A 27,820-nucleotide genomic window follows, 5' to 3' on the forward strand; every position below is an offset into this window, starting at 1 on the left:
GCTGCTCGCATCCTCTGTCATCACACTGGGATAGAGAGGGGAAAGACAGAAGTACTTCCCAGTGTAGGCAAGATTAAACACGAACAGCCAAGCTCCGCAATGCGCGTGCCCTAGCTGCATGCACCCATCGCAGCTCGAAAAGGGTCAGATATTAGGGGTTAGGTTTTATCCTTCTGCGTTCTTCTTTTCCCCTGCTCTCTCTTTGAGGTATCAGCAGAGCACTGTACAACTGGACATTTTGATTTTCCTAAACATGGCTCTTTTTTGTTGTTCTTCTCCTTTACCCGCCTTGTCCCGCTGGCCTCAGCTGCTCACATGAGGACCTGGTCTCGAGTCTCTGGTAGGCGCAAAGCTAGCAGGCCACCTCCAACCAGAGCAGAGGAAGCCAGAAGAATGGGAACCACCTTGGTTATCCCAACAAAGGAGGCAAAGATCGAGTTCCCCAGAATGGCACCAAACTTGCAAAGCCCATTGAGGATGCCAAAAGCTGTTGCTCTGTGGAGGAGAAAAGCAAAAAGCACTGGTTAGGAATGAGCTTCTTGGCATAATTACAGGAGATTTCAGCAGGTTATTTTGTGAATGCTCTTATATTGTTCAGCCTACACTCCTAGCAAACAAAATCATCTAGAATAACTAAATATATCTGTTTTTCATGTCTGTGTGAATGAGAGGAATGTCTGCTTGTACTTGTTTTTCCTTTTTATCTCCCTAGTCTCCCTTGACTTGCCCACTATGACAGCTTTTTTCCTCCACAAAGAAAGCAGGATGCAACCTGCTCTGGAACTTGTCAAAGCCCTTCCAGGAACTGGTTAGAGTGGGTTGTCATCAGAGAAACAACCTGGGCACTTCTCCAAATCCTGCTTCACCCACCCGCCGAAAGCATGCGGCCTCCTGGCTCTCCCCTGAAAAAGGCAGAAATGTCTCCTAATGAAGTTGCCAGAAAGGATCTTATCTGTTCCCAAAGGTTTCTGCACTGCCTCTTCTCCTAAAGCATTTTGCGCATGTGGTTGTCCTCAGGATATGGAGGGGAAGGCTGTCACAGTGATGAGCTGTGCCAAGAGGCTGGGAGATATAGTCTGGAGGGTCAAATTTCCACATATCTTTGTAGAAATGACAGATTGCTTGTATTTTATCTGCCCATAATTTACATATACACACATAAATTCTTAAGTACAAACTACCTTGCACTGAGATTTACGCTTGCAAAAGTCAGTCCTGATCAAGTCCAGCTACAGCACTATCCAGTCCTAAGGTTTTTTTTTTTAAAAAAAAACAAAAACAAAAACAAACAAAAAAAACCCACCTCCTGTATATAAGTTATCTTACCCCTTTCTGCTAAGAAGTGGAAGATCAAAGCCAGAGAGTAAGGACTGAAAAGTAAGGATACGCTTAGTACCTTTTGTTGGTGGGATAGAGCTCAACGGTGATCACATCCAGGGCATTCCAGGCAGCAATGCTGGCCCCACAAAACAGGCACTGCCAGCCAATCATTGCTGACTCGCTGTTGCCAAAAAAGAGAAAGAAGCAGCACACTGCAGAGATCAGCATCGAGCCACCTACAGCAGGGAGCCAAGGAAAAAAAAAAAGCAGTTATCCATTTCCTCAATCCATGTCAACCTCCCCACTGATAAAGACAACCTCCAAGTGGCAATGTTTTACCTCCAAAATGAATAAAATCTTCAAAAAAACCCAAATACCTTTATGCTCTCTATCTGTCATTCTCTGATGTTGGAAACCAGCCTGAAAATGTTCTCAATCCGTCTGACCATCTGATCTCCTGCTTAATAGAGACTCTGAAGATAGGCTTTTCCAGGCAGGTTTCCAGCATCATAGACTTCCAGATGGACCCAGAAAGAGCAGAGACAAATAAACATGAAAGTCTTTCAGGAAGAAGCATGTGAAGGTTTTTCTACTTGAGTTTTGAGTGAGGAACAGCAATTCATATCATATTCAAATCACTTGACACATTTCTAGTTTCAATTAGGATAATTTACAGGCAATTGTATAAAGCACTTGAAGTCTCTTTCAATTATAAGAACATCATTAGATTTCATGGCACATTTGTACAGGAGCCATAATTTTATGAATATGATTGAGGGAGAAAATGCTTATGCTCAGTTAGCCACAATTCAGATTCAGATATACTAGTGGCTTCATCTACTACTTTCCCCCCCCAGCTGGAAATTTTCATCTGCAAGGTAAAAGTGCAATTTTTGCAAATTCAAAATATCTTTCACTGTAAAGTTGTGCAGTTGCTGAAGTATTTTCATTTGCTTATTTGTTTGATTTTTGAATTAACTTGACACAGACCAAAATAATTTGAATGTTAACCTGGGACAAAAGTGCTTCATTTTAGCTCTGCAGTGCACAGTCTATGGAAAGCTGCCATCCAGGACTCCTTATTTTCCCCTTCTCTGTATTACCTGGCCAAACTATATCCTGCACTGGGTTTTCTGTTTAAGAGGCACAAAGGAGAATTGCAGGACATACACCAGCAGATCTGACATTTGTCACAGGAGATGGTTTAATGGAATATGAGAAACCTGAACCCGAGTCCCAGTGAAGCACATACCACAAAAGAGAAAATCAGTTTTCGCATTAAGCTGACCAGAAATAATGTGTTCAGCAGCCTGATATGGGTGGCATGCCAGAAAGCTTTGTGTCAATTAAGAATTCCACAGTGGAACGTTCCTTCATGTCTTCAGCAATTTTTGTCATGTACATTTTATCCCACAGAAGGAACATTTGGGATTTTAGCTATCATCTCAATTTCAAATGAAAATATTCAAATGTTGATATGTTTGCTGGGTGGATAATCTGATTCTCATTCAGTTTTTCCCCCTCTCGTAGACCATCTGCTTTTTCTTTTCCTGTGTCTTTTCCAAATTCATTACACGAACCTTATTTTTTTCCCCCACAGTGGACATGGCTCATCTTGCTCGCCTTTTCATCCCACAATGGGGTCATCAGGCTAAGTTAATTAAACTATTAGAAGAGAGGGACAGATGAGCTCAAGAGAGTCATTCATTCTTCACACCTTCACCACATTATTCCTCACTGTATGAAATTAACTTGTCTGTCTCCCAAGGCAAGATCCCCACTGTGCCTAGAAAGTAAGGTTTGAACCTTGGACAAAAGACCACCAGAAGTAATCCTGAAGTTTATGAGGTAAGAGAGAAGCGTGGCTCTACCTCTAAGCTGTAATGCGGTCATTCAATCTACTACACCATCCCTCAAGCTGTTTGCATTTCATATGGGAAATAATCTTCATAAATATTCATTGCTACAAGCAAAGTTCCTACATTTATTTGGATGTTGAATATTACGGACATCAACACTAACCCAGCAGCACCAAAAAGTCCCACATCAGCTCAAAGTCTGTCATGTTAAACTCTGGATAAAACATGGTCTTGTGCATAAGGGTCAAAAGGGAAAAAAGGTAAGATAACACAGATGCACAGAAAAAGGGTATGGGAGAAGCAGATAACTTGCCCAGTGCCACAGAGTAGATTGCTTGCAGAAACAGACCCAAGTTGTGCTCAGCTGCTGCCTGATGCTTTACCCTTGGGACATTTTACCTTTCTGCTCCATCTGCTGTGGGAATGACTCCTCTCTATCTGAGTCTGCTCCATTTGCAAAAATACATGTAGATCCAAAGAGATTTTCACACTGACCTTGACTATTTGCTCATACTCAGGAATCATGCCATGCACCTGCCATCCCAACTCACCAATCATCTTGATCCTCCCTATTTTATCCATGAGAAGGGCAGAGATGATGTTCCCTGGCAGCACAGACAGACTGCCCAGGAAGCTGACCAGATAAATTAAGAAGTCATTGTCCTCCTCAAAGTCCAGGTGACAGCCTTCCTTCTGCTTCAGAAAAGTGTTGTTTATAAGCCTGCAGTTGATGAATTTGTGTTCGTAGAGATCTGCGAGGGAAAGAGGCAGAGATTTGGTCCTACTTGACTCATATTCCTTCACATTGCAGCAACAGGAATCAGGATCAAAAGCAAATTGAAATCTGAGAGGTAGTCTCCATCAAATGGAAATGGCTTTTTCTAGTTGCATTTAAGGGGCAAACTACAGCCATGTGCTATGTGCATCCCCTGGGCATAAGCTCAGGCTCTTCCTTATGTTTGTGGAATTGCCTGGACCAGTATCCCCATCACACAAGGACTGGGGCACTGCAAGATGTCACTGTCATGGTACACAGATTTTGTCCTCTGCCAGAGGAGACAGGAAAAGGATTTTCAGGATAAATTAATGAATATTTTATTGCTTAGAATCATCAACCAGAGGTTGGATATGAACTAAAGAGCAAAACAAAAATTGGGTTTTAAGCCAAATTTGTTGAATTGAGAGCTAGTAAACTGCTGGGCATTTTGCCATGGCTTTAAAAACCTGCCAAAGTCTGAGAGCAGTTTTTTGCATTTTCCCTGCAGCAACAAATAACATCAGAAATCATGTGGCTAAAAACACTGATGGAGCAGCTTGAAACCTCCTTTCAAATCATTGTTGGAAGTAAGGAATTAAGCAATAATCAGAACCTAAGCAATAAAAGAGAACAGCCTCAACCTGTGGGACAACAGTGGTAACAAGAATTTTTTTGACAGACTCAAGCCTCTATAGACAATTAAGCTCAGTTTGTGGGGAAAAAAAAAGATGTCTGGCCGTGCTATAAGTCATGACTTTCTTCCAAAAACCAAATAGCCATAAAGCTAAGACAGCATCTGGTCCCTCCACCCTCGTTTTTCTGTTGTCACTGTCATTACCCACAACATACACAAACACAAGGATTTCTATCAGCCCTTCTCCCAAGTCTGATATAATACTTCATAATCATAGAGAATAGACCCTATTAGGAATGTCTTTACCTGTGTTATAAAATACAGTGGACACAATGGTGCAGTTTTCAAAGAAGGTCTCACTGGATGTCACATCTTCAAAATAGCAATCCTCAAACAAGGAGTCCTCAAATCTCACTTCCTTGAATTTCATGCCAATAAATCTGTGGGGCAGAAAACAGTTTCATTCTGTGCTTTGAACTATTTCTATATAATATTAGCGTGCAATGGCCATTTCAAGAGAAAAGGCAGTAAGGACAATTCCTAAAGCCATTTACAGAAAAGGTGTGGCTTGAATGCATAACTGTATTCTCCCTGCAAATGCCACTCTAGTGCTTATATATTTCATATTTTATTAGGAGAGATGAGTTTAAATAAGTTTTTAAAGAGATGTGGAGCCTCCAGAATTTCTGGCAGCTTTTCCATTCCTCAAGATAGTCACAACAAAGAAAAAATGCTGCTGAGGCAGAGGGGACACAAATCCCCTGGGTACTAATCCATGTGAAGACAACATCATTTTGCTCAGTGCATGACATTCTCGTTGTGAGCTGACCTTGCTATCTTCCATATCCTGCCCCTTCCTCAAGCATAAATAAAAACAGTCGTTATCAGCTGTCTATTGAGCCATTTGGTGAAAAGCTTCTGACAGTTGCTCAAACTAGAAGCAAAAATGCATGACGACTTCTGGAGGGAGCGGGGAGATAATCTGTGTACCACTTGTACCCATCTCTGTTCAAGGACTGCATGTAATGTAAAGAAAATAAATCATGCTAAGAGTAATCATTGACGCCAGGAGATTGATTTCTTCTTGGATGGGAAACCTGACATTTCTTCCCTGCCTGCCTGAAGGATGACCCAATATTGATTTACCAGTGAGATTTTGTAGGGATGCTGGGAAGATGTATTAGTCAATTCACAGGCATGTTTTGAAGATATGAAAAGCTATTAAGTGCATGTCTTATTGCTCTGTAAGACAAGGAGGTCACAACTGTTTGTCATCAAACAAAAAGGCTTCTAACATATACTCAGAAATTTAAATGAAAAAAACATTTTCAGAAGTCCAGAGTGATGAGTATTTACACCATGATACAAACACTAGCTTCTAACAGATATTAGTGTCCCAAATGAAACATGAAGGCTGCTTAAGTCTTGCTCCATCTAGAAGGTCTCTCAAGTTACAGCAAAACTTAAGATGATCAGACATTTGCTCAGGAATAGCCTGTAATATATTTACTCTTAAAGGCTGCTAAAAGCCCTATTATTTTCTTTCTTAAGATGAGTCTATGAGAAAGTTACATAGCAATGTCTTGAGTGTTTAACTCACAGTCAATGGCTGGTGGGGGGGGGACATGGAGCTATAAATCATAATGAGGTATGTGCTAAGGATGACTAGAATGTAGCTTGATCAGGTTTTGAGTTATTGGAGAGGGCAGATGAAGTATAGAAACATAGAGGACAATTTTAGGTTTCTATCCCATATTGTACTGACCGTCCACTCTCTCAAGGAAGGTAGTAAAATCTAAGCACTTCATCTGGGTGCAAGACAAGGGTCCTTGGTCCATAAATCCATATCTCATCGTGCTTTTAACTGCTCCATATATAGGGAAGTAGAACTTATGGCCCTACGTTTGGACAATCAAGGACAGCTCCTTACTCCAGTGAAGGTTTCTGTCAGGATATGGGAGACCTTTATCAGTCTCCATCTGATATACATCAAAAAAGCAGATAAGCAGTTCCTAAGGTAAAAAGAACAGCCCGGGTAGGCATTGAGGTCTGGCTTCAGCTGTGAAGAGCAAAACCACAAGCAGGTTGTATAACACTGAACATCCAGTGGGACTTCCCCATACAGCCACAAGAGAGCTTGAGTAACATGATGTCTAGTCTATTGGGAGCTATGGGATCTCCATGGAGCTTAAATAGAAGTAAATTTCTTGGGATTTAGAAAAGCACAAATTGTCTGCTACACATCACCAGGACTTCTACTGTGTGGAGCTCAGAGCAGTTGTGCAGGTCCAGAATAAAGAGGATAAGGGGACAAAAACAATGACCTGCTAGAATAACATCATTTCCTTCAAAGCAGTAAAAGAGAAGGTGAAACAGCAGGCAGAGGCAGATCTAGTTGTGGGAGAATCACACCAGTAGAGCTGAGGGCCATGACACAACCTGCACTGAGAGGGCAGAATGGGGTAGGTTGTCTGAAGGATTTTAAGCCAAAAACTTCTGACTTCAGAAAGCAGAAGCAGCAGCTTTGCTACAGGAGATGGTCTCTGCTGTCCAAAACCAGTAGATGTCAGTGTATCCCAAGGAAAGAGAAGCCGCTTTTGCGTCCAGAGATGTTCAACATATCCAGGCATGCACCCGTTCCCCAAGCACTGCTCTCAGCAGGCAGTTGCCAAGAGGGTCTACTGAGAGCTGGGCTCTGCAAAAGCTTCTCATATGCATTTCCTTGGGTCTGAAGGTTCAGCTTGCAGAGGAAGGTGTGAAAATAAGGACAAAAATAATATTTGGTCTGTGAAAAACTACTACTGAGATTTGAGTTATAGACTGTGTGTTTAAAAGAACAATCAAGATCCTCAGTTTTGTGGCAAGTGAAAGAGTTTCCTAGAAATGTATTTTACTTCCTTTGAAACTACTTACTTATTCAAATGTGTCATCTCTACTCCAGTACTAATCAAGCCAAGTTCTATTCACTTACTTATCATTCTTATACTCCCCATTTCTGTGGATTTGGTTTTCCAGGGTGAAATTAAAGGTAAAGTGTGACACTTCTTCCTCTTCAAAGATTTTCACACGGGATTCATACGCCTCTTCTTGGAGATAGCGAATCATGTCAGGGAACCAGACGATAAGGCCATAGTAACTGCAGCCAGATGGGAGGAACACGTTAGGCAAACAAGATCCTGCACAAACGTCGCAGTGCTTTTCCCAGGATCTACTGCATAACATGTAAACCTGTCAGGTTCCTAAGGGGAATGCATTTCTGATGCAAATTCTTGCTCTGCCCTGACACAGGGCTAATTAATATGTTTTTCTAATGTAAGAACTTGCACTGTATGACAGAGCAGTTAGCTGTTTAAGAAGCTCATTGATCCATTTTGGTTAACCTAATGCAGGACAACTCCATCTAGTTTTCACTGACATTGGCTCCTTCCCTGACTGGGAAATACAGCAGGGCGCTATACTTGCTCCCCAGGAAACATACAGAGCTGCAGAACCTATGGGAGTTCCCCTTGAACTTCACATTTCTGCAAGAATGAGGCTTAACCTCTTGGGTAGCTGAAACACATTTAGATTTTTGGAGATACAAGACATGTGGACTGGATCAAACGAAAGATCTAGTGATGACAAACTCTGCATACTAGTATATACCAGAAACTGCCTGTCAAGTCCTGGTCTGTCCAGAGCACATTTTGTTCTCGTATAAGCAATCAGATAAATCAGTATTTCACAGGAGAGCAAGGTTTAACACACAAAGACTTTAAGATAAGAGTAGGATTCATTTCATAACTGTTCATTTAAACATGCAAAGTAATTATTCAAACTCTGAGAGCCCTCAGACAACTCTAGTTTCCTGAAAAGGTTGGAGAAGTACCTTACCTTAAGGCCATTGTAAACCAAACTACAGCCAGAATCAGTGTGTTCATCCTGTACTGGGCTGTTAAACAATACAGAACATTGTCCCAGACCTACAAATCCATAAAAAGGAGTTAGTTGCAAGGAAATCCTAGCAGAGATTTGCAAGATTAATTTTTGAGTGCATCATAAATTTAATATTTGCAGTAAAAAGGGCTCATTGGGGTGAGTCAGATGTGCGGCTTATATTTGGTGTTTGTTCAAAATTGTATTTATCAAGGTAGATTCCTGGCTTACAGAAAGATCGTGTATTCAGCTTATGTCCCAGGGTACTTGATCTGAACACTCCGTAATGAATTGGAGCGCATGATTAGAACTGTGTGTTTCACTGATGGGCTGGGATAATGCAGTGTCTCCCTCAGTTTATGGCAATTACTTGTAGATATAAGCCTGTTCTCAGACCATATGAACATCTTTTCACATGTATGTATGGTCTCAGGGCTGTTAACTGTAGTGCAAAAAGCCAAACATAGCTGACACTTTAAGACAAAGTAGGATGAACCCAGGTGGATGAAAGCACCAGAAGAGAGAACCCCTCATGTTCTTATGCTTGCCACATACACATAGTAGCAGCACCTGCCATGCTAATAATTAAGACTGTCCTTTAAGTCCATTCTCTGAAACTAGAAGCATCCAGCAAGATTTATCCACAAAGTTCTTCATGGACATAGGTAACCTACACAGCATGTGGGAAATTTTAGATTATGTGAAGAGATGGTATAACCCTCAGCAAGAGCAAAGAGCAAGCACTCTTATGAATCCACTTGGGGATGGTAAATTCACTTAGGCTTGGGTATGAGGGAATCGGTATTTAACTGTTCAGAAGAGTGAAGTGCTTGGAGCTCTGTCTCGTGCTGAAAGCTCTGCCATTAGCACAACTTGGCTACCGTGGTGAAGGCAGGGTTGGTCTAGGACCTCCTTGGCACTGCATGAGATGTTTTCATTCTCACCTGCTTGAAAGTGGTCGTGAATCTGACCAGCCACCGCTGATACCAGGTACCTGTTGAGCTCTGGATTTCAATAAATTCATCTACTTGCTTTGGAGTTTTGATATAGGAAACCTGAAAAGACAAGAGTGGCGGGGGGTGAGGGGGGGGACAAAAAAAGGAACAAATTTACCAGGTTGATCTTGGGTGGATTTTATACTTTGCTCTCTTCTGGGTAATATTTGCCGTTGGATATCCCTTTCTATCTTTTCCTTGAATATTATCACTAGAATGTGTGTTAATTGATCCTATTATAATGAAAGATTTTATTACAGAAAGTTGCCTGCCTTCCTTCCTGCTTCCTTCCTCTCTCTGTCTTCATCTCTCCTCCTCCGAAACATTTCAGATGCACCATATCCTCTTCAATCTTTCATTTATTGGCTATTGTCTGTGCACTAGGTGATTTCTGTAGCTGTTAGATTCTCCATTAGAGATCAGGGCTCTGCAATTATGATAAAAAACATCTCCATGATTAGCCAGCTGCATCTACAGGAAACTATGCCCTCAGGATCTTTCTTCAAACACTACTATAAGGAATATTCCCCAGTTTTGCACATTTTAAATACCACTGGCAGAACCTACATGACGAAGAAATTCTAAGATGGGAATCTTTGCACCTGAAATACATCCAGTAACAAAATAAAAATCACACCATGCAGTCAATTGACTCCCATCAGTCTGAATTTGCAACACTGTGCTACTTAACTGGACTGCTCATGAAGCCTCAAAATGAATCCCAGGGAATATGGGCTGAGTTACTGAATAAAGGACATAATCAAGGAAGGCATGATCTGTTCGTAAACATAAAAAGTCGGTGAAAATTTACTGCATAAATTACTGAGTAGGAAAGATGAGCTTGGCTTGGCTGTACTGTCATTGTGTTCTTCTTGCTGGCACCACTTAAATGTCAGATCTGGGAACTGTCCTTGTAACAGCTTATTCACGACAAATTGGCAATTCTGGCCTCTCAGAAAAACACAGAATCTGACAGTTTGTACTACACCAGCCAAACTGAACCTCCACCCATGCCAAGGGTGTCAGTAAATCTTGATTCAGCAGACACCCAGCTCTTAAGGTGCAATATTTAAGATCGGTGCATTGCATAGCAGTCATGCCCCCACTGGTTGCAGTAACAAGCCCTAACGGGTGCTCCCAGGGCTCCACAGCCTCTTCCAGATTCCTGCAGCCAGCACAGATGCTCATGGTGTCCTACTTGAAGATACATGTTCTTGAATCGCATAGGTGAATTCAAAGCGACTCCTCCCTGCATTAGAAGCAGAACCAGCCTCTTACAGACATGACAGCACCCATTCCCAGGCAGCCCACAGGCTGCTCCCCGAGAGGCATCTCAAAAGCCTGTTCATGTCCACCAGCTGAGTATGTGTGACTCGGCTCGGCACGCACGTCCCCCGTGCACATACAGCCAACGTGGCCCAGCGTGCAGCCTCCCTCATCCCGCACAGCACGTTGGGTCCATCAAGGACATGACAGGCTCAGAATCAGACCTGGCCCAACATTATAGAAAACCTTGTTAAGGACTTCAGAGAGATGCTGGTTTTGGTAGCCTTTGTCATCAAGGTTTATATTAATTGAATGGCCTTCAGCCTAGCAACAGCACATACTCATTAAATTCCTATCCGAACATTCACACAGCAGTCCTCTACATGAATTACTTTTTAATATTCTTGAAGGATCATTCATGAGGGACCCTGTCTCTTGACAGCTCCTCTGTGCAGGGAAACTTGCTCTCTTTGCCTTAAAAGACATGTTTTACGCACAGATATATCTCCTTTCCTCCCTTATCCGCATCCTTCAAGAGCATGTGTCCTCTCATCTTTGAAAGCATAAATCAAGCACTATTCCCTGTCTGGCTCACTGACAGTTTACAACTGAATTATAGTAATTTGCCACTCACCTCAGCACACACCTTTTACATGATTTTATTACTAACCTAGACCCCTGGCGTGACCTTTTTCACAACAAGCAGCAAACTGGTGAGTAATAAGTACTCACTCACTTTCCCTTGGAGAGATTAAAGACTGGGTATGAGGCAGATAGGTAGAGTTTAGGAAGCTCATTAGGAGGTACATGAAGTTTAATCAGAATTTGATTAGAAGCCCGAGTGAAGTAAGGAGTGATTCAGATCTCCCACATGACTAATCTCTCTCCTGTTTGTTTTCAGTCTCTTGGAGCAGACTAATCAGGTGCATGTGTAATTGGAAAACCCCTAGCTTGCATGCTAGAGTTTAACAGCAGGAATGAAGTTTATTCAATACAATGGAGCACAACTGACCAACTCTTGAAAGAACAGGTCGGTATTTGATTTTAAACGTTATCCCCAAGCCCTTTTTCTGATCTCTGAGGGAGGTCACACTGTGAGGGGGATGCTCAAGCCCCCAGAAAAAGGAATAATACTGGGGCTGTGCTGCACCAGACAACGTATATTCAGCTTCTCCTTTTACCTGCCAGTGACTTTGCCAATAACTCACCGTAAACACCCTCTCTGGCTCACCCTTGGCCCGCATGTTGGTGTCATGAACTTGTTTGAGGATCATCCAGGCTTCATCATGTTTGCCTATCTGGAAACACCAAGGAAAGTGAGCATAAGCATTGCTATTCTCAGCTTTGGAATTTGTTAAAGCACATAGGCAAACTACTACTGGAGGCCCAATAGAGTGGAAATAAGGGCAAAGAGCTGAGAACATGGATTATATTCACAGGGAGTGCAATATTTCTGTGGCGAGAGAAAGGAATTACTCTAAAACCAGCTGAGGCAGGAGAGGAATCAGGGATGAAGAGTTATGTCCAGACAAGAGTAGAGGAGATGTTTCAGTAGACCTGAGCTCTACTGCATCTCTGTTAAGGACCTGCAGGGTAAGCATGAATTAGGTATTGTTGTAGTGACAGCTTTTGTGAAACAAGGTTAAATAATAGTTGCTTCAGAGCTCTGAAGTTTACGTACTTTATCCTGCTTATTTTGCTTGCTCTTCACTCTTCTTCCAGGATTCACTAGTTGCAATTTCAAACTCTGATATTTTCAAAATGCTGGACTTGGAAAATCCCCAGCCTTTGCCACCTTCCTCCTGCACAGCATTCATAAGCGAAACACTCACCATTTCTGATTAACCCCATAGTCTGTATCTTTAGGCTCTAAGCGATGTGCAGAGTTAGTGTGTGCAGGCTTGGAGGAGTGCTTTCGTTCTGAACTTGTTACATGTTTTCAATGGGGTCAAGAGAGACAGGTAGGCACACAAAAAGGACCAGCCATCCTCTTTTACAATGTTCAGATGAATCATCTTACCTCCAGCAAAAAACGTGGGCTTTCAGGCATGAATTTCAGTGCCACCAGAGAAGCGAGGCAGGGCAGAGAGCAGACAAGCACAAAGACTCTCCAGCTGTGGAAGTGGTACTTGGTTCCCATACTGAAACCCCAGCCTGGAAACAGCAAAAGCCAAAAAGTAAAAATACTGACCAGGCATTTGGATTTTCCTCTCTAAAGCAGCTCTGAACTGAATTGTATAGCTCTGCACAACATGAGGACAAGCTGAAAGTTTGCTATACTTAGTAATGACCTCTTACAGAGGCTCAATAGTATGTTCAACAGAGAATAGCATGCAAAGTCATGTTCATAACGGAAAACAGCATGCATTCTTGCTCAGGATCTGTCTCAAAAACTTCTTTCATCTTTAGGATTAGCAATCATCTAGAAATATAAATAGCTCCTTGCAGCTACAGGCTAGTAACACTGGGCAGGGGGATAGGATCCAGGGGAATAATTTATTGCTTTCCACTGATGTTATAAAGAGTTTGTGATGGTTAAATCTTCTCTGATCTGAAAGACATGTTAGAGAGAGCTCCTGCAAGCCTCGTGCACACTTAAACAGGTATTTCCTTTTCTGTAGGAGTAGGTTAGGAAAGTAACATTATTTTTTCCAGACCTACAAACTCAGAAGAATCAAGATCCTGCTCCTGCATTTGGGCTCTCCTGTCTCCTGCTTGCTCCCTGCCACCCCACAAGGTCAGACAGCCCCTGCCATGGAGCAGCAAGGACATTGTACTTCCTGTGCTGCTCCTTTAGGGACCTGCACCAACGCAGACACTTCCTTAAAACACATTGAAAAGCAGCTAGAAGCAAACACCATATGCAAACTTGAAAAAAGAAAGCTTTTTTCTTCCTCAGTTTACTTTTCCAAGACTCCAATATCAGAAGAAATATTTCATCTCTCATCTTTTTCCTAAAAACGTTTTCATTTGCACAACAACAAAATAAAATTTGAAAGAAAAAAGCTTTTTGCAAAAGCCTCATTTCCCCTGGTCATGGTGTTGCTCTCTTTTCACCAATTTTCAAAACAATAGGGAACTACAGGATATCCAAAAGAAAAGTTACAGCACACAAAATGCAAAAAACACAAGTTACACAATATCAAAAGCCATCTAGATAATAAGTATAATGTAAATACACAAAGGTAATGTAAATGTTATACCTTAAAGGCATTTTAAAGCAAATGCATTTGCAGATAATGAAAGATTATTTCAACCTGACATCATTAGGCTGTAAATTTATATTTTTTCCAAATAATCTGTGTGTTTTTGATCAAAAGCATAAACATTTCTTTATTCTGCATATATTTTAAGCATATTAAAACAGAGATCACAGATAGATGGATTTCCGTGCCTTTCTTCAGGGTCTTTGTGGCCTGCCCTACTTTCCTTTGACAGGATTCTGCAAACAGCTGGTGTCAGTGGATACTGAGGGAATTAATCTTTCCCAGTAGATATTTGCTGTCTGATATTTTCCTAGGAATATGCACATGAGTTACCAGGAAGTCCATGTGACGTGCAGATTTTTGCTCCTCGGGGCACTCACATATTTCAGAGTCCTCCTGTCTACTGTTTCTCTGCCACTTCCAGCGCTACACAGGGAATCCATTCCACTTCTGAACCACATTAGGTAAAATCAGATGTGCTTCCCAGCACATTGCATGCCCAAGACATGTGTGTCCAAAAACACACCCACAAGAATATTGTCATCTGGCTAAGGAAAAGAATATGTATTGCCCTCGCTACTAACATTTTTAGCACTAATACTACTAATACTGTGAGTCTCAAAGCTGTTACAAATGCTATTGTATAACTGTTCTGGTAGAAAAGAAAAAGGAGTTTGGTGTAAGTTTTGGGTTAATTCTTGAAGACGTTAAAGTGATGAATTACGACACTACTGTTAGGAATGTCTGTGTAACCAGGCCTCAAGCCCTGTGCATTTAAGGTATCTATTATTTTCAGTGTTGTTTATGCTGGGACTAATGTTACATGTGTGGGCTTGAGGTAGTGTAGTGATGCAGGAATGTGCTGCTGCCGAAAGCTGAAAGTAGAAAGCAATTACCATAATGTGGAATGATGCTCCAAGCCATCGCTGAAGCAAAAATGCCACCAATCATCCAGAACATGCACAGCCAGCTCAGGTGTTCCCCCCTCTTCTCCCGAGACAGGAATTCAGAGAAATAGGCAAACACAATGGGGAGGGATCCCCCAATACTGAGGAGAAAAAAAACATATGAGAAGAGTAAGAGTCTTTTTTCATGTCTTATGATGCTCATATTAAAAGGGAAAGTCACACTTACAGATTCACTTCACACATGGAGGAAAAGTCCAAAGCTCTCTGTCTGGACTCAGGTAACAAACAAGATCCCTGTTATGCTCTGAAAGCTGATTTTATCACACAGTTTATACAAAGGCAGCATAACGCCCTGTTCTTCTTGTAGAAATCTCTTCTGCTGTTCTTTGGCAAGTTGTCATTTTAGAGAGGTCAAAACCAGCTAAGCAATGGGTACAACAAGGGCTCATTGGAGGCCCTGGAGATTAAATAAAAAAACTGAAGTAGATATTTATCAGTCTCCCTAGCCTTCACCCACAATTTGGGTAGTTCAATGACCCAATTTCCTTATTGGTAATGCTTTCATTGACATGACCAAGGCACCTCAGCCATGCTAGACAAAGAACTGGACTGTCCCAGCTCCATGGCTGAGATACCTCCCGAGCAGTCCAGCCAATCCTTCCTTTTCACATCCCACAAACCCAACCTTTGCACAGCTCCAGCTGATCAGTGATAGGACCTTCATGGAAAAGGGGAAGTGCCTGGTTCATAGACTAGCCAGAGTTACCCACCCGAGGCCAGAGATAAGGCGGCAGAAGAGAAAGAATCCATATCCCTGGACGAAGGAGGAAAGGAACGCGAAGGCAGCATTGATTGCAAGTGATATGATGAGGCATTTCTTCCTTCCCAGTTTATCAGCTAGGCCACCCAATATGACAGCCCCCACCATCATTCCCAGGTAGACTATCAGGCCTAGAAGAGAGAGAGAAAGAGAGATACAGTGAGTTCAGCAGCAACCACTCCCCCATTTGCCAGGTGCAAATGGTCTGCCCATACACAGGCAACATCAGCCACTTCTCCAAATTACAGACAACTACTGCCCACGACCTTCCTAACAGAGGAAAATGGAGATGGAGATACCACCAAGGGCCCGTCTGCACCTTACACATATCCTAACCATTTCAGTGAGAGCCCATTTTGTTATGAACCAGCATGTAGGATGTAGGAACAGATATGATTCGCCTATGCTTCTCACAATTTCTCGCTTTCCCCAGAGCTGTGAGTCAAAGCATTTCAAAAGCACTGCACAAATATAAAGAGAGCTACTTTCAGGCATATCTAAAAAGCTCTTTGCATTTTCTAAGTGACCTCAGGAGACACTGTTACTGTCCAAACGATAATCATTAATATTCCTTAATTATCCAAACAAAATAGAAGCCGTTCTAAAATCTAGAACTCTAGTAACTGGTTATTCAATCCTTCTCGGTTTTGCACCTTGGGACTGGACATAGCCTGTTCTGAACACAAGGTAGACACTTTAAAGAGACTAAAAGGCTTCCTGTGCACCACACATTGCACACAGAAGCAGAATTATCTCCATTCACCCATAATGAACCATTGCAGGTACCAAAAACTCTGTTCACTGGTAGAACTTAACTGCTGCCCATTAGCTGGGATCACTACCTACTGCATTGCACTGTGCAGTAGAGACATATCCATGTTCAGCCAGACCCACGTCTTCCCCAGCCTCACTGCTCACATATCCCATGCACGTAAGCAATGGCCAGGCATAAGCAGCTTAGCACGCACGTGTCCCAGCTATGTGCCACCAACTACAGAACAGAAGCCTGGTGTCTTAACTCCACTCACCCCCCTGAGCACAAAGGGGCAGAGTATGGAGAGAGGAGGCTCTCTCTGGTTGCTATTTACACTCAGAAAACTATGAAAGGAGAAAGACTATATTGATAAATCTCTTTGCAGGTTGCCTGTTCTACTCATGTTTCCTTCAGAGCTTATCATCTCTTTCACTTTCCACTTTTCATAGCATTACCCAGAAGGATCAGGATATAAACTCAGCCTGACCTATGTCATACAGACACTTACTCTGTTACTGAGACAAGATCTAATGTCTAACTAAAGGACAAATTACAGAAAATAGTAAAGCCTTGATTGGAAAAAATCAGGGAAAGGGAAATTCCACTGCTTGTCTTGATGGTTTGAACTATAGATTAATCAGCTCAACATTGCTAAAAGAAAAAAAAAAAAAAAAAAAAAAAGCATAACACCTTCTTACATGATTTCACTAGCTCTTTCACCATGGGGTCTTCAAAAGACAGTTTCACTGAACACATTAATACATTTAATGGTAGGTTGAACAGAAGAGAATGGTTCTCAAGTATGCTTTCTGTATATAGCTGCATATGTGCTTGCAGTCCTGGACACAAGGCATGGTGTCCTTGGCTATTCTACCCAGACTACCACCAGCAGGGCACCTATTATATTGCCTTTTCTCTTCTAGGGGTAGCAGTGTGAATAGAACTAATTAATTACTTTCCTATCTCCAGGGATTTTGTTTTTCATTTATTTAATTAACTGTCAAGATTGAAAGACTTCAGTGAACAAGATTACCAGAAAGACCCACAAGCTTTGGTCCTTTTACTGGCAAAATTCCTGTTGAAGCCTTCGGGACTTATGGTATGAAAAGACTGCAGGAGCAGATATTAAGCATTTAAAATATGATAGCATAAAGTGCAAATCAGTACTTGAGAGGAGAAGGGAGAGCCTAGGGAAAAACACAAACATGCTAACCCAAAATCTTAAAGAAAATCTTAAAATAGGGTTGGGAGCTTTTAGCTTGGCTCTTGAGCCACAACTAATGGAGCAGCCCTGAACCCAGCCAGCAGACAAGTGATGATGCAGCCTGTTTCTATCACTAGTGCTTTACAGGCACCTATTCTGCAGGTGATCCCTGCCACACAGACGAGTGGTTCTCAGCACAGCTCAGCCCACACTGCCAAACACAGATGACAAATGAATTAGGGAGAAGATTTTTTTTTTTCCTTTTCTCTCCCCTCCAGAGAAAATCCCTGGATGACGGGTGTTCATCCAAAGCCTCTTAGTACCAGAAAACCTCCTAGTTTAGGAGGAAGAGAAGGTTGCTGCTGGGTTCTAGCCCATGAGGTACTATATCTGAGTACCTTTTGCTGTCAGCAAACTGATGTCCAGCCAAGGATGGCCCCAGCTGGTTCACAGCTGAAGGGGAAGAGTGGACGCCCCACACAGGCGGATGAGGTATGGATAACTCCTTTTGGTCACGGTGCACCTGACTTGGCCATTTCAGTGTTCCAGTGCCTTCTGTCAGCAAAGGCATTCAGTCATTACACTCAGCAATGCCCACAACACTGGTAACTCATTTCTTGCACTGACATGCTGTTTTTCTTATTTAACATGGGACTTAGCCTGCACTGACCAAAGAAACAAGGGTACCAACTTCCCAGTATGGCTGTATTTTTCTGCACTGAATCTGCTTATCAGACCAGTTGTCTGTGCTTTCCAGAGCTTCCAGAACTTCCAAAGTCCAGGCAGAAGATATGCCTAAAAATTATCGAAATCACTGGTTTGACAAAGAGTTTGAAATCAAACCTCTTGGTGCATGATTCTGATTTCCAGGCCCCAGAACAGAGCAGAAAGTAAAATCATTTACCTCTGTTTGGAACACAGAGAGATTAGTACTCAAAGACCACACTGATGCATGGATCATGAAGAGTGAAATAGGGCTAACAGATCCATCAAGGATCTTGGGCTGATCCTTGGGCACAGTAATCTGGAAAACACCAGCCATTCTTAGAAAGGGTTTAACAGCCTGAGGGAAAAACATTACAAGGATTCAAAACAAACTTGGCTTCAGACTTCACAGTTATTCAGGCAAACTTAGTCTGTACTAGGAACAGATCGATACATGCAGCAGAATAGCTGAAATACCAAGGGCAGCTTCACATAAGCCATTACAGTAGAAAAGGCTGAATATAACGTAGTACAATGAATGCTTGTGGGAAAGTCTTCAACAGCCTTGCATAAAATTCATGGAAAACCAAAGAGCTGAAATTCTAGTAAATTTATGGTTATGACTCATCCAATGCTGAAGTTATAAGGAAAATATGTAGCCACTAGGCTTATTCCCACCAGAAAAGAGGTAACAAAATATTTTCATATTAAGAAATTCATTAGCCTTCATTGAAACTGTGCAGCTTGTGTTAGGCAAGAATTGTGAATTTAAAATCTGAAGTTTGAGAAATGGAGACAGTTACAGTACACGGCTATGCACGTGCTAAAACATCTTATGTAATTAGAAGTGACTCCTAAGGGCTTCAAACATGAAAAAGAAAAATGCATGATTGATCCAGATCTCCATTACAAGTATAAATCATTTTGTTGACAGTCAGTGGGATTAAAGTTCTTTAAATTTAGGCACATCTGAAAATAGTCTCTTTCAAGTCATGAAGGGGAATCTGGGAATAAGGGGGAAAAGTCAAGCAGAAGAAATAGCCCAATGGAAAGAATTAATCCTAGTGCTTTGCATTGTCAAGGATGCACGTTGTCAGGTACAGGAGCATCTCGCCTCTGTTCACAGGTTTACCCAGGGCCAGTGACAACAGAAGTGCGGATGCTCTTACCTGCTCTCAATGCACAGGATGCTAACGGGACATGCAAAGAAAGCTTTTGATGGAAGATGAAGCATCCTGACAACCCAAACAGATTATGACCCTCATCTGTCCTGCGCGTCCTATTTTAATGCAAGCCAAATCCAGACAACTTTGCTCAAGCAGCATCTGTCATATAAGGATGCCCTTCATAGGCACAAACAAAATTTTACAGGTTAGGTCTGCACTGCTCAAGATGGATGAGGCAAGGCACAGGATCAAAACACAGGCGAGTGATTTGAATGGAAAGCAATAAAATCCACTAGTCCTGAGAGATTCCTTCTCCAGCAGTCAGCATTTCCCAGAGGAAGAAATGGCCTCAGCAGAGGATTAGTTGAGGGATGAGTAGCTTTTTCCCCCCTTCTTGAAATTCTTTCTATTTTGCTCGTAAGCTTATTAGTGCATTACCCATGAGCCTCACTGACCTCACAAATGGAAATGAAATGAAAGAGTTTGCACTTGCTATGCTGATTAAATACAAGCAGAGATGTTTCACCTACTGCTAATAGCCCTAACACCAAGCAGCATGTCATGCAACCAAAACAAGGCTTTATTTCCAGAAGTTAGGGGCAGATACCAGGCAAATTCAAGGGAATTCTGCACATTTGAGCCATGGTGGATGTGTGAAGCTGCAAGGTCTTTGATGTCGCACTGGAAATGCATGCCAAGGACTTGCAGGAGCCCTGCCAGGATAGTGTGGGTGGGTGTTTATGCTCAGGTTGTTTCACACTCCCCACCACAGGACTTGTCCGTAAGTACAACATTCATAGGACCATCCCATTGCCCTACACCCAGCCCCTGAGCTGTGCCTACAAAGGAGGACTCAACCATCCCCAAATGGGACCTGCCCAGCACTTTTCCCATCTCCAGGTGTCCCCAAGTCACAAAAGTACCTTTTTTCTTCCTAACATCCAACACATGCCACTGTCACTGCTCAGGATGACGTCTCTTCTCACAGCAGCATTTCTGCCAAGAGCAGCTTGCTATGGCAGTGGGAGGGAGCTGATTGAATAAATGCTTGGGAGCCCAGAAAGGAAAAAAAAAGTGGAGAAAAGCTACTGAGCTTTGCTGAGGGAATTAGGATTTACTGTAATATCAGGCAAATTTGGGTCAATGAGAAACTGAGGCTAGATTTTATCAGGGCTGGTAATGAAACAACCTCTTCACAGAAGAGCAAGGATGTTTCTGCACATCCTATTTAACCCAAGTCATGGGGCCAAGCTTGAGTTTTGCCATAACTGTGTAATTATTAATAGTATTTTCTCTTTTTTAAAAAAAGAAAAAAAAAATCGAGCTAACTTTCTGAACACAAGAGTCTGTTAGATGATATTCTCCTTAAAATCTTATTATTAAATCATAAAGAGAAAGGGACCTGCATGCCCAAGACTTAGATTTTATTATCAGATTCATGTGGCTGCTTTGCAGTCATGGACAAAGTGTTTAAATTTCGCTTGCCTCAGTCTGCTGGGCTATGAAACGGTAGTAAAAGACGCACATCTCTGGCAATCTGGAAAGTCTGATGTTTTAACTGTGCCTTCAGGTTTTACATGCAGGGTTTTAAAAAGTTTAAGACATGATTACAGCACTATCTTTTATATGAGCCATGTACTTACTGCTCTGTGCTTGTAAATATAGCATTGAGTCTCCCGAGAGGCAACTGATAGCATTTAAAGATGTATGTATACATATAACCTTGTATGTTTTCAGTACATAAGTGAATATAATATTTATGACTCCTCATTTGATTATCCTTGACAAACCAAAAAAGAATATGTCATTTTAATACATTTAATAAATGCCTTATTGTCATCACTGAAAAAAGCTCAGCAAAAGCAGATCTATTGCCTGAAAATGAGTATAGACATGCAAATAAACTTTTTACAAGTTAACAAGACTATTCTTAGCAACTAGCACTAAAAAAAAAAGTCAATAAAATCAAAGTGCTAAAATATAAACAGTGGGTTTTGTTTGCTTGTTTTTTGTTTTTGTTTTCCTTTCCTGAGCTTTTCTTTAAAGTAGCATTCACATCACAAACTCAGAATGTGTCTTGTCCCACTAGGGATAGCTAGGGCTAAAATAGCTGGTAATTTGCATGAGACAAGAGGTTTATTTTCAGAATAAAAATGTAAACGTTTTCTAAGATGTGTCACATTCATTTCACACATTTCATGAAGCACTGTAGGCATCTATTTGTATTTTTTGCATAATTGGGCCATAATTTGCTTGATATTTTTCTACTCCTGCTTTCAAAGGGAAGAAAAATGTGCAATAGACAGAGTACTTAATGCAAAATGTCCTTTTAGTAAAAGCCAAACTTCTTCAAACTGGTCTTTAGGGGGCATCTATTTTAGCTCTTATTTGTCTGTTCTTGATTCTGGGAGAATTTGATCACTTACCTGATTTATCTCCTATTTGTTCCTTCCCAGTATCACTTGTTACATCTGAGACATTCTTATGTATTTAAAGATCAGCAGCTGCTCAGAGGCAGCCCAGCTACCTCTGGGATAACCTGATTATGTTCCCTTAGCAAAAAGGCAAAGAGATGAGCAGTCACCTGAGAATTAAGATGAGCTCCTCTGCCAAAATCTGTTGGTACACGGCAGTAAGGTAGGAGACCATAACTCCTGTATGGATACTGATCCCATGCTCCCCAATGATAATGTGGGGAAAAAGCTTTACCCTCTACCCAACCTGCCATTCACTCCATGCAGATGCTCTCTTGCAAGATCATCACTGCACGAGGCACAGATTGAGGCAGAGAGCTCCGATTGCTGCCCATTATTTTGACAAATCAGCCTATAAGTTTCATTGAACCTTACATATTAACAAGATTAATTTGCAATAGCACAGGTCTATAGAAACCAAGGAAATGGAAAGCCCAGGGGGACGAGCATATGGTAGAGGCTCTGTGCTGTGCTATGAGATATATTTCTAGTGCATGGGCGCTGATGCTAATCCAGGAAAGGTTTTGAGGAAGATTATGTTCTTGTTTCCATCAATAGCATTTTCCCAGCCTCCCTCTCCAGTAGCTGGTATGTGACTGTCCTTATCACGCAGAGCACCCAAAGCTGCTCAGAGGGAAGAAACCCTCTTGCAGGATGCAGTACATGGGGCACCAGGCTGTGCTGGAGGTTCATCTTACAACAATCCTCCTGTCTGCAGCAACCTGCTGTTTGTCAAACCACCCACACTCTCTTCTCCGAGGCTGCCCTGCTGTTAGCACAGCAGAAAACTGCTTTCCTCTGGTTCAGACCCAGAAATCCACACTTTCCCCCAGCAGCTCCATGCCAACACCAGCCTCCTCACAGCCTCTCCAGGCAGCACACTTCTTGGTGCCCTTGAGTATTCATTATTCATATCAATGCACTACTCTGCAATCCAATGCTTCCTAAGTCATTCTTAATCCCTTTTCACAAAGGATCATCTCACAGACCTCGGATCGAAAAGGAAGCCTCCTACATGTGTTTAACCTGCTGCAGCAGAGAAAGATCCAGCAGCAGAACAGGTATCTTCAAACTGCATCAGAGCCCTACCTCTGATACAGTACAAAGAGTATTACCCCAAATATCCAATTTCCTTTCTGTCTTTCAAATCTCTTTCAATGTGATGAGAATCAACTTTTATTTTTCAGAATATTATATATATATATTTTTAATTAAAGCCACAAGATGGCATGCAAGCAAGCTCCAAGAGCAGATCCCCAAAACCAACTAGGCCAAAAAAACAGGAACCTGTTCTGCAAAACCAGGTTCTCAAAAGGGTTTGTTAAAAGCAGGCAGAAAAGGTAGCAAGAATGCTGATCCCTAAATTAAGAATTCAAGATTAGATCTGTTAGCATGCAGTAGGCTAGAGCTGGAGTGGGAAACAGACCCAAATATCTCCTTACTTATCCAGAGCTTATTGAAAAACTCTGAACTTTAAGCATTGCAAATAGTGAGCTGGAAATGGCAAGAGAATGAGTTCTCATGAGACTTCTTGTTCTTTTTTTACCTGTGATTGAGCTAGAAATACCTCAAAGATAGATTTTCTTGTGACATTTGAAGTTTCTGGATTCTAGTGCATACTAGAAACAAAGATAGAATTTCTACAGAGGTAAAAATACATGGGGTCAGAGTTTCAAACAACCTTTTCTTTCATTTAATCATTAAAATAAATGATTTTTTTTTTTAAATGCTTTGTCACTGAAGAGGCACCCAACCGGGTACCCCATAGGGAGATGGTGAATTCCAAAGTCTCTTTAAACCAGAATCCAAATGTGAGCAATTCACATTAAAAAAAAAAAAAAAAAAAAAATCAGACCTGAGCTCTATCAAGTTGGGAATCTTAAGAGTTTTTTTTAAAAGCAAACATATTACCAAATCCTTTATGGCACAAAATTTGATAAAAAATGAATCAAACTAAATAAACACCCTGATCTTTATACTAAGAGAAGGTATAGAAGAAGAGTAGTGCCTTAGGTACACCAAGGGGAGAGTGCTATGTAAGGGCAATTATTGTCTATGTCACAAGAAAGTAATCCAAATCAAATTGGGCTGAGGCCCAACACCTAATCCAAAACCTGCATTTATTTTGAGTCAAGCAGGGCTTCTAGGCCAGAATGCATCAACTACTGATGATTTCCCTATGAACCTTGTGCACATCCATCCAAACACACTATTACCCTCCTAAAATGTTCTTCCAAGAGCTACTTTGTTTGCTTTCCAGATGCACTGCGCAGTTGCGTGGCTTGCTGTCACTATGAGACATGCTGGATGCCTTCCTGATTCTTAGATCTCTGGGAGACTTCATACCATATTTAGTTTATAATGTGCAAAGGGAAAAAAAAATCGTTCCTCCAAACCGTCCCACCCAGTCTCAGCCACAATAACTAATCCTTTGTATTTTGACCACAGGAAGGTGTCAACAGCGATGCAAAGTGGATGTTGGGGGTAACCTGGCCCTTTAGTACTCATGCAAAACATCAATTTCATTCCACAGACCTAAGAAATCTCCCTAGGCCATTTCTGACCCAGCACACATTAGCAAATACCTCTGGCTGAGAATTCAGTATGCAAAAGAAACTGGCTGCACAGCTGATCTGCTGATTTGGTCTTTGGACTAAAGAAAAGAGAAGTCTAGACAAAGTGAAAAACTCTGGAGAACAGGGAAGCACTGGCAGCTACAGTATAACAGCCACATGATCCAGAGCAAGCAGACCTTTAGCTGTTCTACCTTTCATACTTGGACAGTACTGTTGTTGGACCTCTCATTAAGTTAGTTTCTAAAAGAATTGAAATTCTAGTCACTAGATGTTTGGGTAGGAAATCCCACCTTTAACCTTCCACATACATCTGACACCCCTAAAATTTGCCTTGTGGGATTGCTGTCTACAAATTGCCCAATTCATTTAGATTCTGCTTGCAGCTGCCAGTGCTGGAGCCATAACAGTTTCAGAAGGTGAGTTGAGGTGTGGTGTGAGTCTTTTGCTTTGAGTAGCTGCCTTCTCAACATCCTTCTTGAATCAGATCCACCCAGTCTTGGCTATGTATGACACACAAAACAAAAGAGCGGTCACCAGAAGATTCTGAAATCAGCCAGCCACTAGAGTAAGATATTTTAGGTACTCCCTCCTATGTAAGAACAACTGCTTGCAAGCAGCACTTACCGAGCATCCCCTTGTTTGAACTGGATAAGCACATATCCTTCTCTGCGCTGGGCAGAACAAATCCAACCACAAACACCTCCACTCCATCTGCCATCAGCGCCAGCCCTAAGACAAAGAAAAGTGTCCACTGGAAGCGTCCGTGGCCACACTCCTCAATGATGTTCTCGTATTGGTGGGCAAGCTGCTCCTCATCCTCCATCCTCTCTGCCATGAGGTCAGCATGGTCTCTGTAGTCATCAGCTGCTGCAGGGGCTCTCTTCTGCTTGGCTTTAATGTCATCTGGGTGTGGGATTCCCTGGTACTCCCCCTCATAGACCTCATCATCTTCATCATGGCCTTCTGTAACATCACTCTGGGCATCTTCTTCATGATGAGGTTCATCCCCACCATGGTAGTAGCCATCATTGTGTACATACCCTTCGTAGTTACCATCCTGGTACCTATAGTCATCCGAAACTTGGTTTGCCTCCCTGCCCCCTTGATAGAGGTTTGTATTTCTGTATCCATCATCCATTCTGAATGCAGATTTCTAAATGCTGTAGATCAGTGTTTAGATTCTCTAATGTATGTGTATGATTTTGCACAATTTCTGGTATTGGTTACTTGAACATATCTTCTCTCTGTTCTTTGGAATTGATGTCATACAGTTTCCCAGGCTCAAAGGGGAAGTACTGTATCTCTTTTCTCTTTGGGAGTGTCTCACACAGCTTTTGATGTTTCACTTTTCAGCTGTCATTTGTGACTTCCTGGCTGCTTCTTCCTTCCTTTAGGTGGGAAGAGGTGAGGCTACGGACTGGTAAACAGTGAGGGAACAGCAAGCAGCACAGCCAGGGAGCTAGGAGGATTTAGCAGATTTTTCCCGATTCATCCTGGTAGTGAAGGTCACGTTCTGAAAAAGGAGAAACAGCAGCAATAAGTGGTAAAGTTGAGTTTAATGCCTAGCATTCTGAAAACATACTTTTCCTTCTCAAAAAATACGGCAATACAGTATTTGGGGAACATTTTTGCAGCTGGGAAAACCAAAAGCCTCAGGGTGCTGAAGGGCATTAAAAATCACCAAGTAATCAAAGCAGAAACCAAAAGTAGCATCTAAAATAATGTCTGGTCCCAGACTGTCATCCCTGGAAATCTCATCTCCCACATAGGATGCTGATTCTGACAGAACAGAACAATACCAAGTAAGGCTGCTTGAACAGAGCTTTCAGGTACTACAGGTATTTCTGTCTACTTCAGATGCACTCATCCTTGTTAGTGGTGACTGGCTGATATCATAATGACACAATAAGGGCTTGGAGTTGCTTTTCATCTAGATCCCCAGGTTAGTTTTATTTAATGGAGGGGTTTTCCCCCACCAGGGTCTCCCTGTCTATGCAACAGATGCAGAGCTGACATTGCGAGCCTGCCAAAATAAAGTCACCCAAAGTCAATTCTAAACATTGTTCTTCCATCAGCGCAGGATGATTTTCAGAGAGAATAAAAAAATAATATGGAACCACTGCTCTCTGCAGGGAAAGCCTTGGGAAGCCAAGTCACATCCAAACACATTCTCATTTTGGACCCCGACTTCCATTATTTTTCAAGTGATTTGCAGCCAGCTGGCTCGCCAGTGCTCTGCTGCAGTTGCTGCTGCACATAGCTGTTGACAAGGGTTTGGAAAGACTTGTGTGGAAAACCAAGTAGAGTCATGCCAGAAAAGCCAATATAGAGTGGGCATACACAAAAACATACACTTCACTTTAAATATTAAGCTAGTTGCATAAATAAAGTGTAATAAAGTGTAAATAAGCTGTGAAACAAGCTGGGTAAGCACACATATATTTACATGTGGGCCTTCTTATCTATACAGTGGAGTGACCTACAGGAGCATACACAGATGCGTACACATGCATGCTGGCATGGAAATTAATGCTGTCAATAACTGCTAGGTAATAGCATGCTTTGGGATGCCAACTCCGTGGTGTACAGTAAAAAAAAAGTCATACAGCTAAAATTGCTTCAGATGAAAAATTCAGTAGAAGCACTCTCACGAAAAGCTTAGAGGGGCATTGCTCCTTCTGCAAACGTTGCAGACTTCATGGCAACCAAAAAGTCCTGGATAAAAGAAACCTCTACATGCCCCTCTGCCTGCTGGAGTTACAGTCCTACCTGGTCCAAACTGTTCAGGGGAGCTTCTCCAAGAAGGTTCAAAAAAACCTGCTCTTCTGCATTTCTGTTTGGCTGTGTATAAATTCACAGAACATAATTATGATATTGCCACTGCAGGTCCTGACAGAGCATCTTCTTTCACGCTGACCACTCTGCCATTTATTACTGCATTCAATGCATTTCCTGTTCCCCTTCCTTTTGCTGAATCACGCAATACATTTTGCATGAAGTTAAAGAGGCAGCAAGTAATTTTTCAAGGACTGAAAAAAGAAATCAATGCATAAAAGAACTGATGAGATCAAGAGACTCTATAACAAAGGGGAAAATTTGTATGAAGGACAAAGTATTAACATACAAAGGAGTTAAAACATTTGTCAGCCATCAGAAACAAAATAGTTTTTACAGATATTGTTTTGATGCTGGAATGTTACCATTAATGGTTAAAAGAACACCTCTGCCTTAAAAACTTGTACAATTCAAAGATTTTTGAAT

The 27,820-nt window shown here is 41.8% G+C and overlaps 1 protein-coding gene across 1 annotated transcript; it reads right to left on the minus strand.

Annotated features, from left to right (window-relative positions):
- Positions 1-26,057, minus strand: SV2B (synaptic vesicle glycoprotein 2B). The gene is made up of 12 exons (XM_088537836.1): positions 25,184-26,057; positions 15,631-15,811; positions 14,849-15,000; positions 12,767-12,900; positions 11,955-12,044; positions 9,430-9,540; positions 8,444-8,532; positions 7,542-7,706; positions 4,877-5,010; positions 3,731-3,931; positions 1,397-1,556; positions 1-495 (listed from the first exon to the last, which is right to left on the minus strand). The coding sequence occupies exons 1-12, from the start codon at positions 25,695-25,697 to the stop codon at positions 312-314; spliced, it is 2,115 nt and encodes a 704-aa protein (XP_088393962.1). The 5' UTR covers positions 25,698-26,057; the 3' UTR covers positions 1-311.
- Positions 26,058-27,820: the final 1,763 nt, after the last annotated feature.

The sequence above is a fragment of the Tinamus guttatus genome, unplaced genomic scaffold (assembly GCF_059628265.1).
Source record: "Tinamus guttatus ecotype Peru unplaced genomic scaffold, ASM5962826v1 Tinamus_guttatus_pri_ptg000004l, whole genome shotgun sequence".
NCBI lineage: Eukaryota > Metazoa > Chordata > Aves > Tinamiformes > Tinamidae > Tinamus > Tinamus guttatus.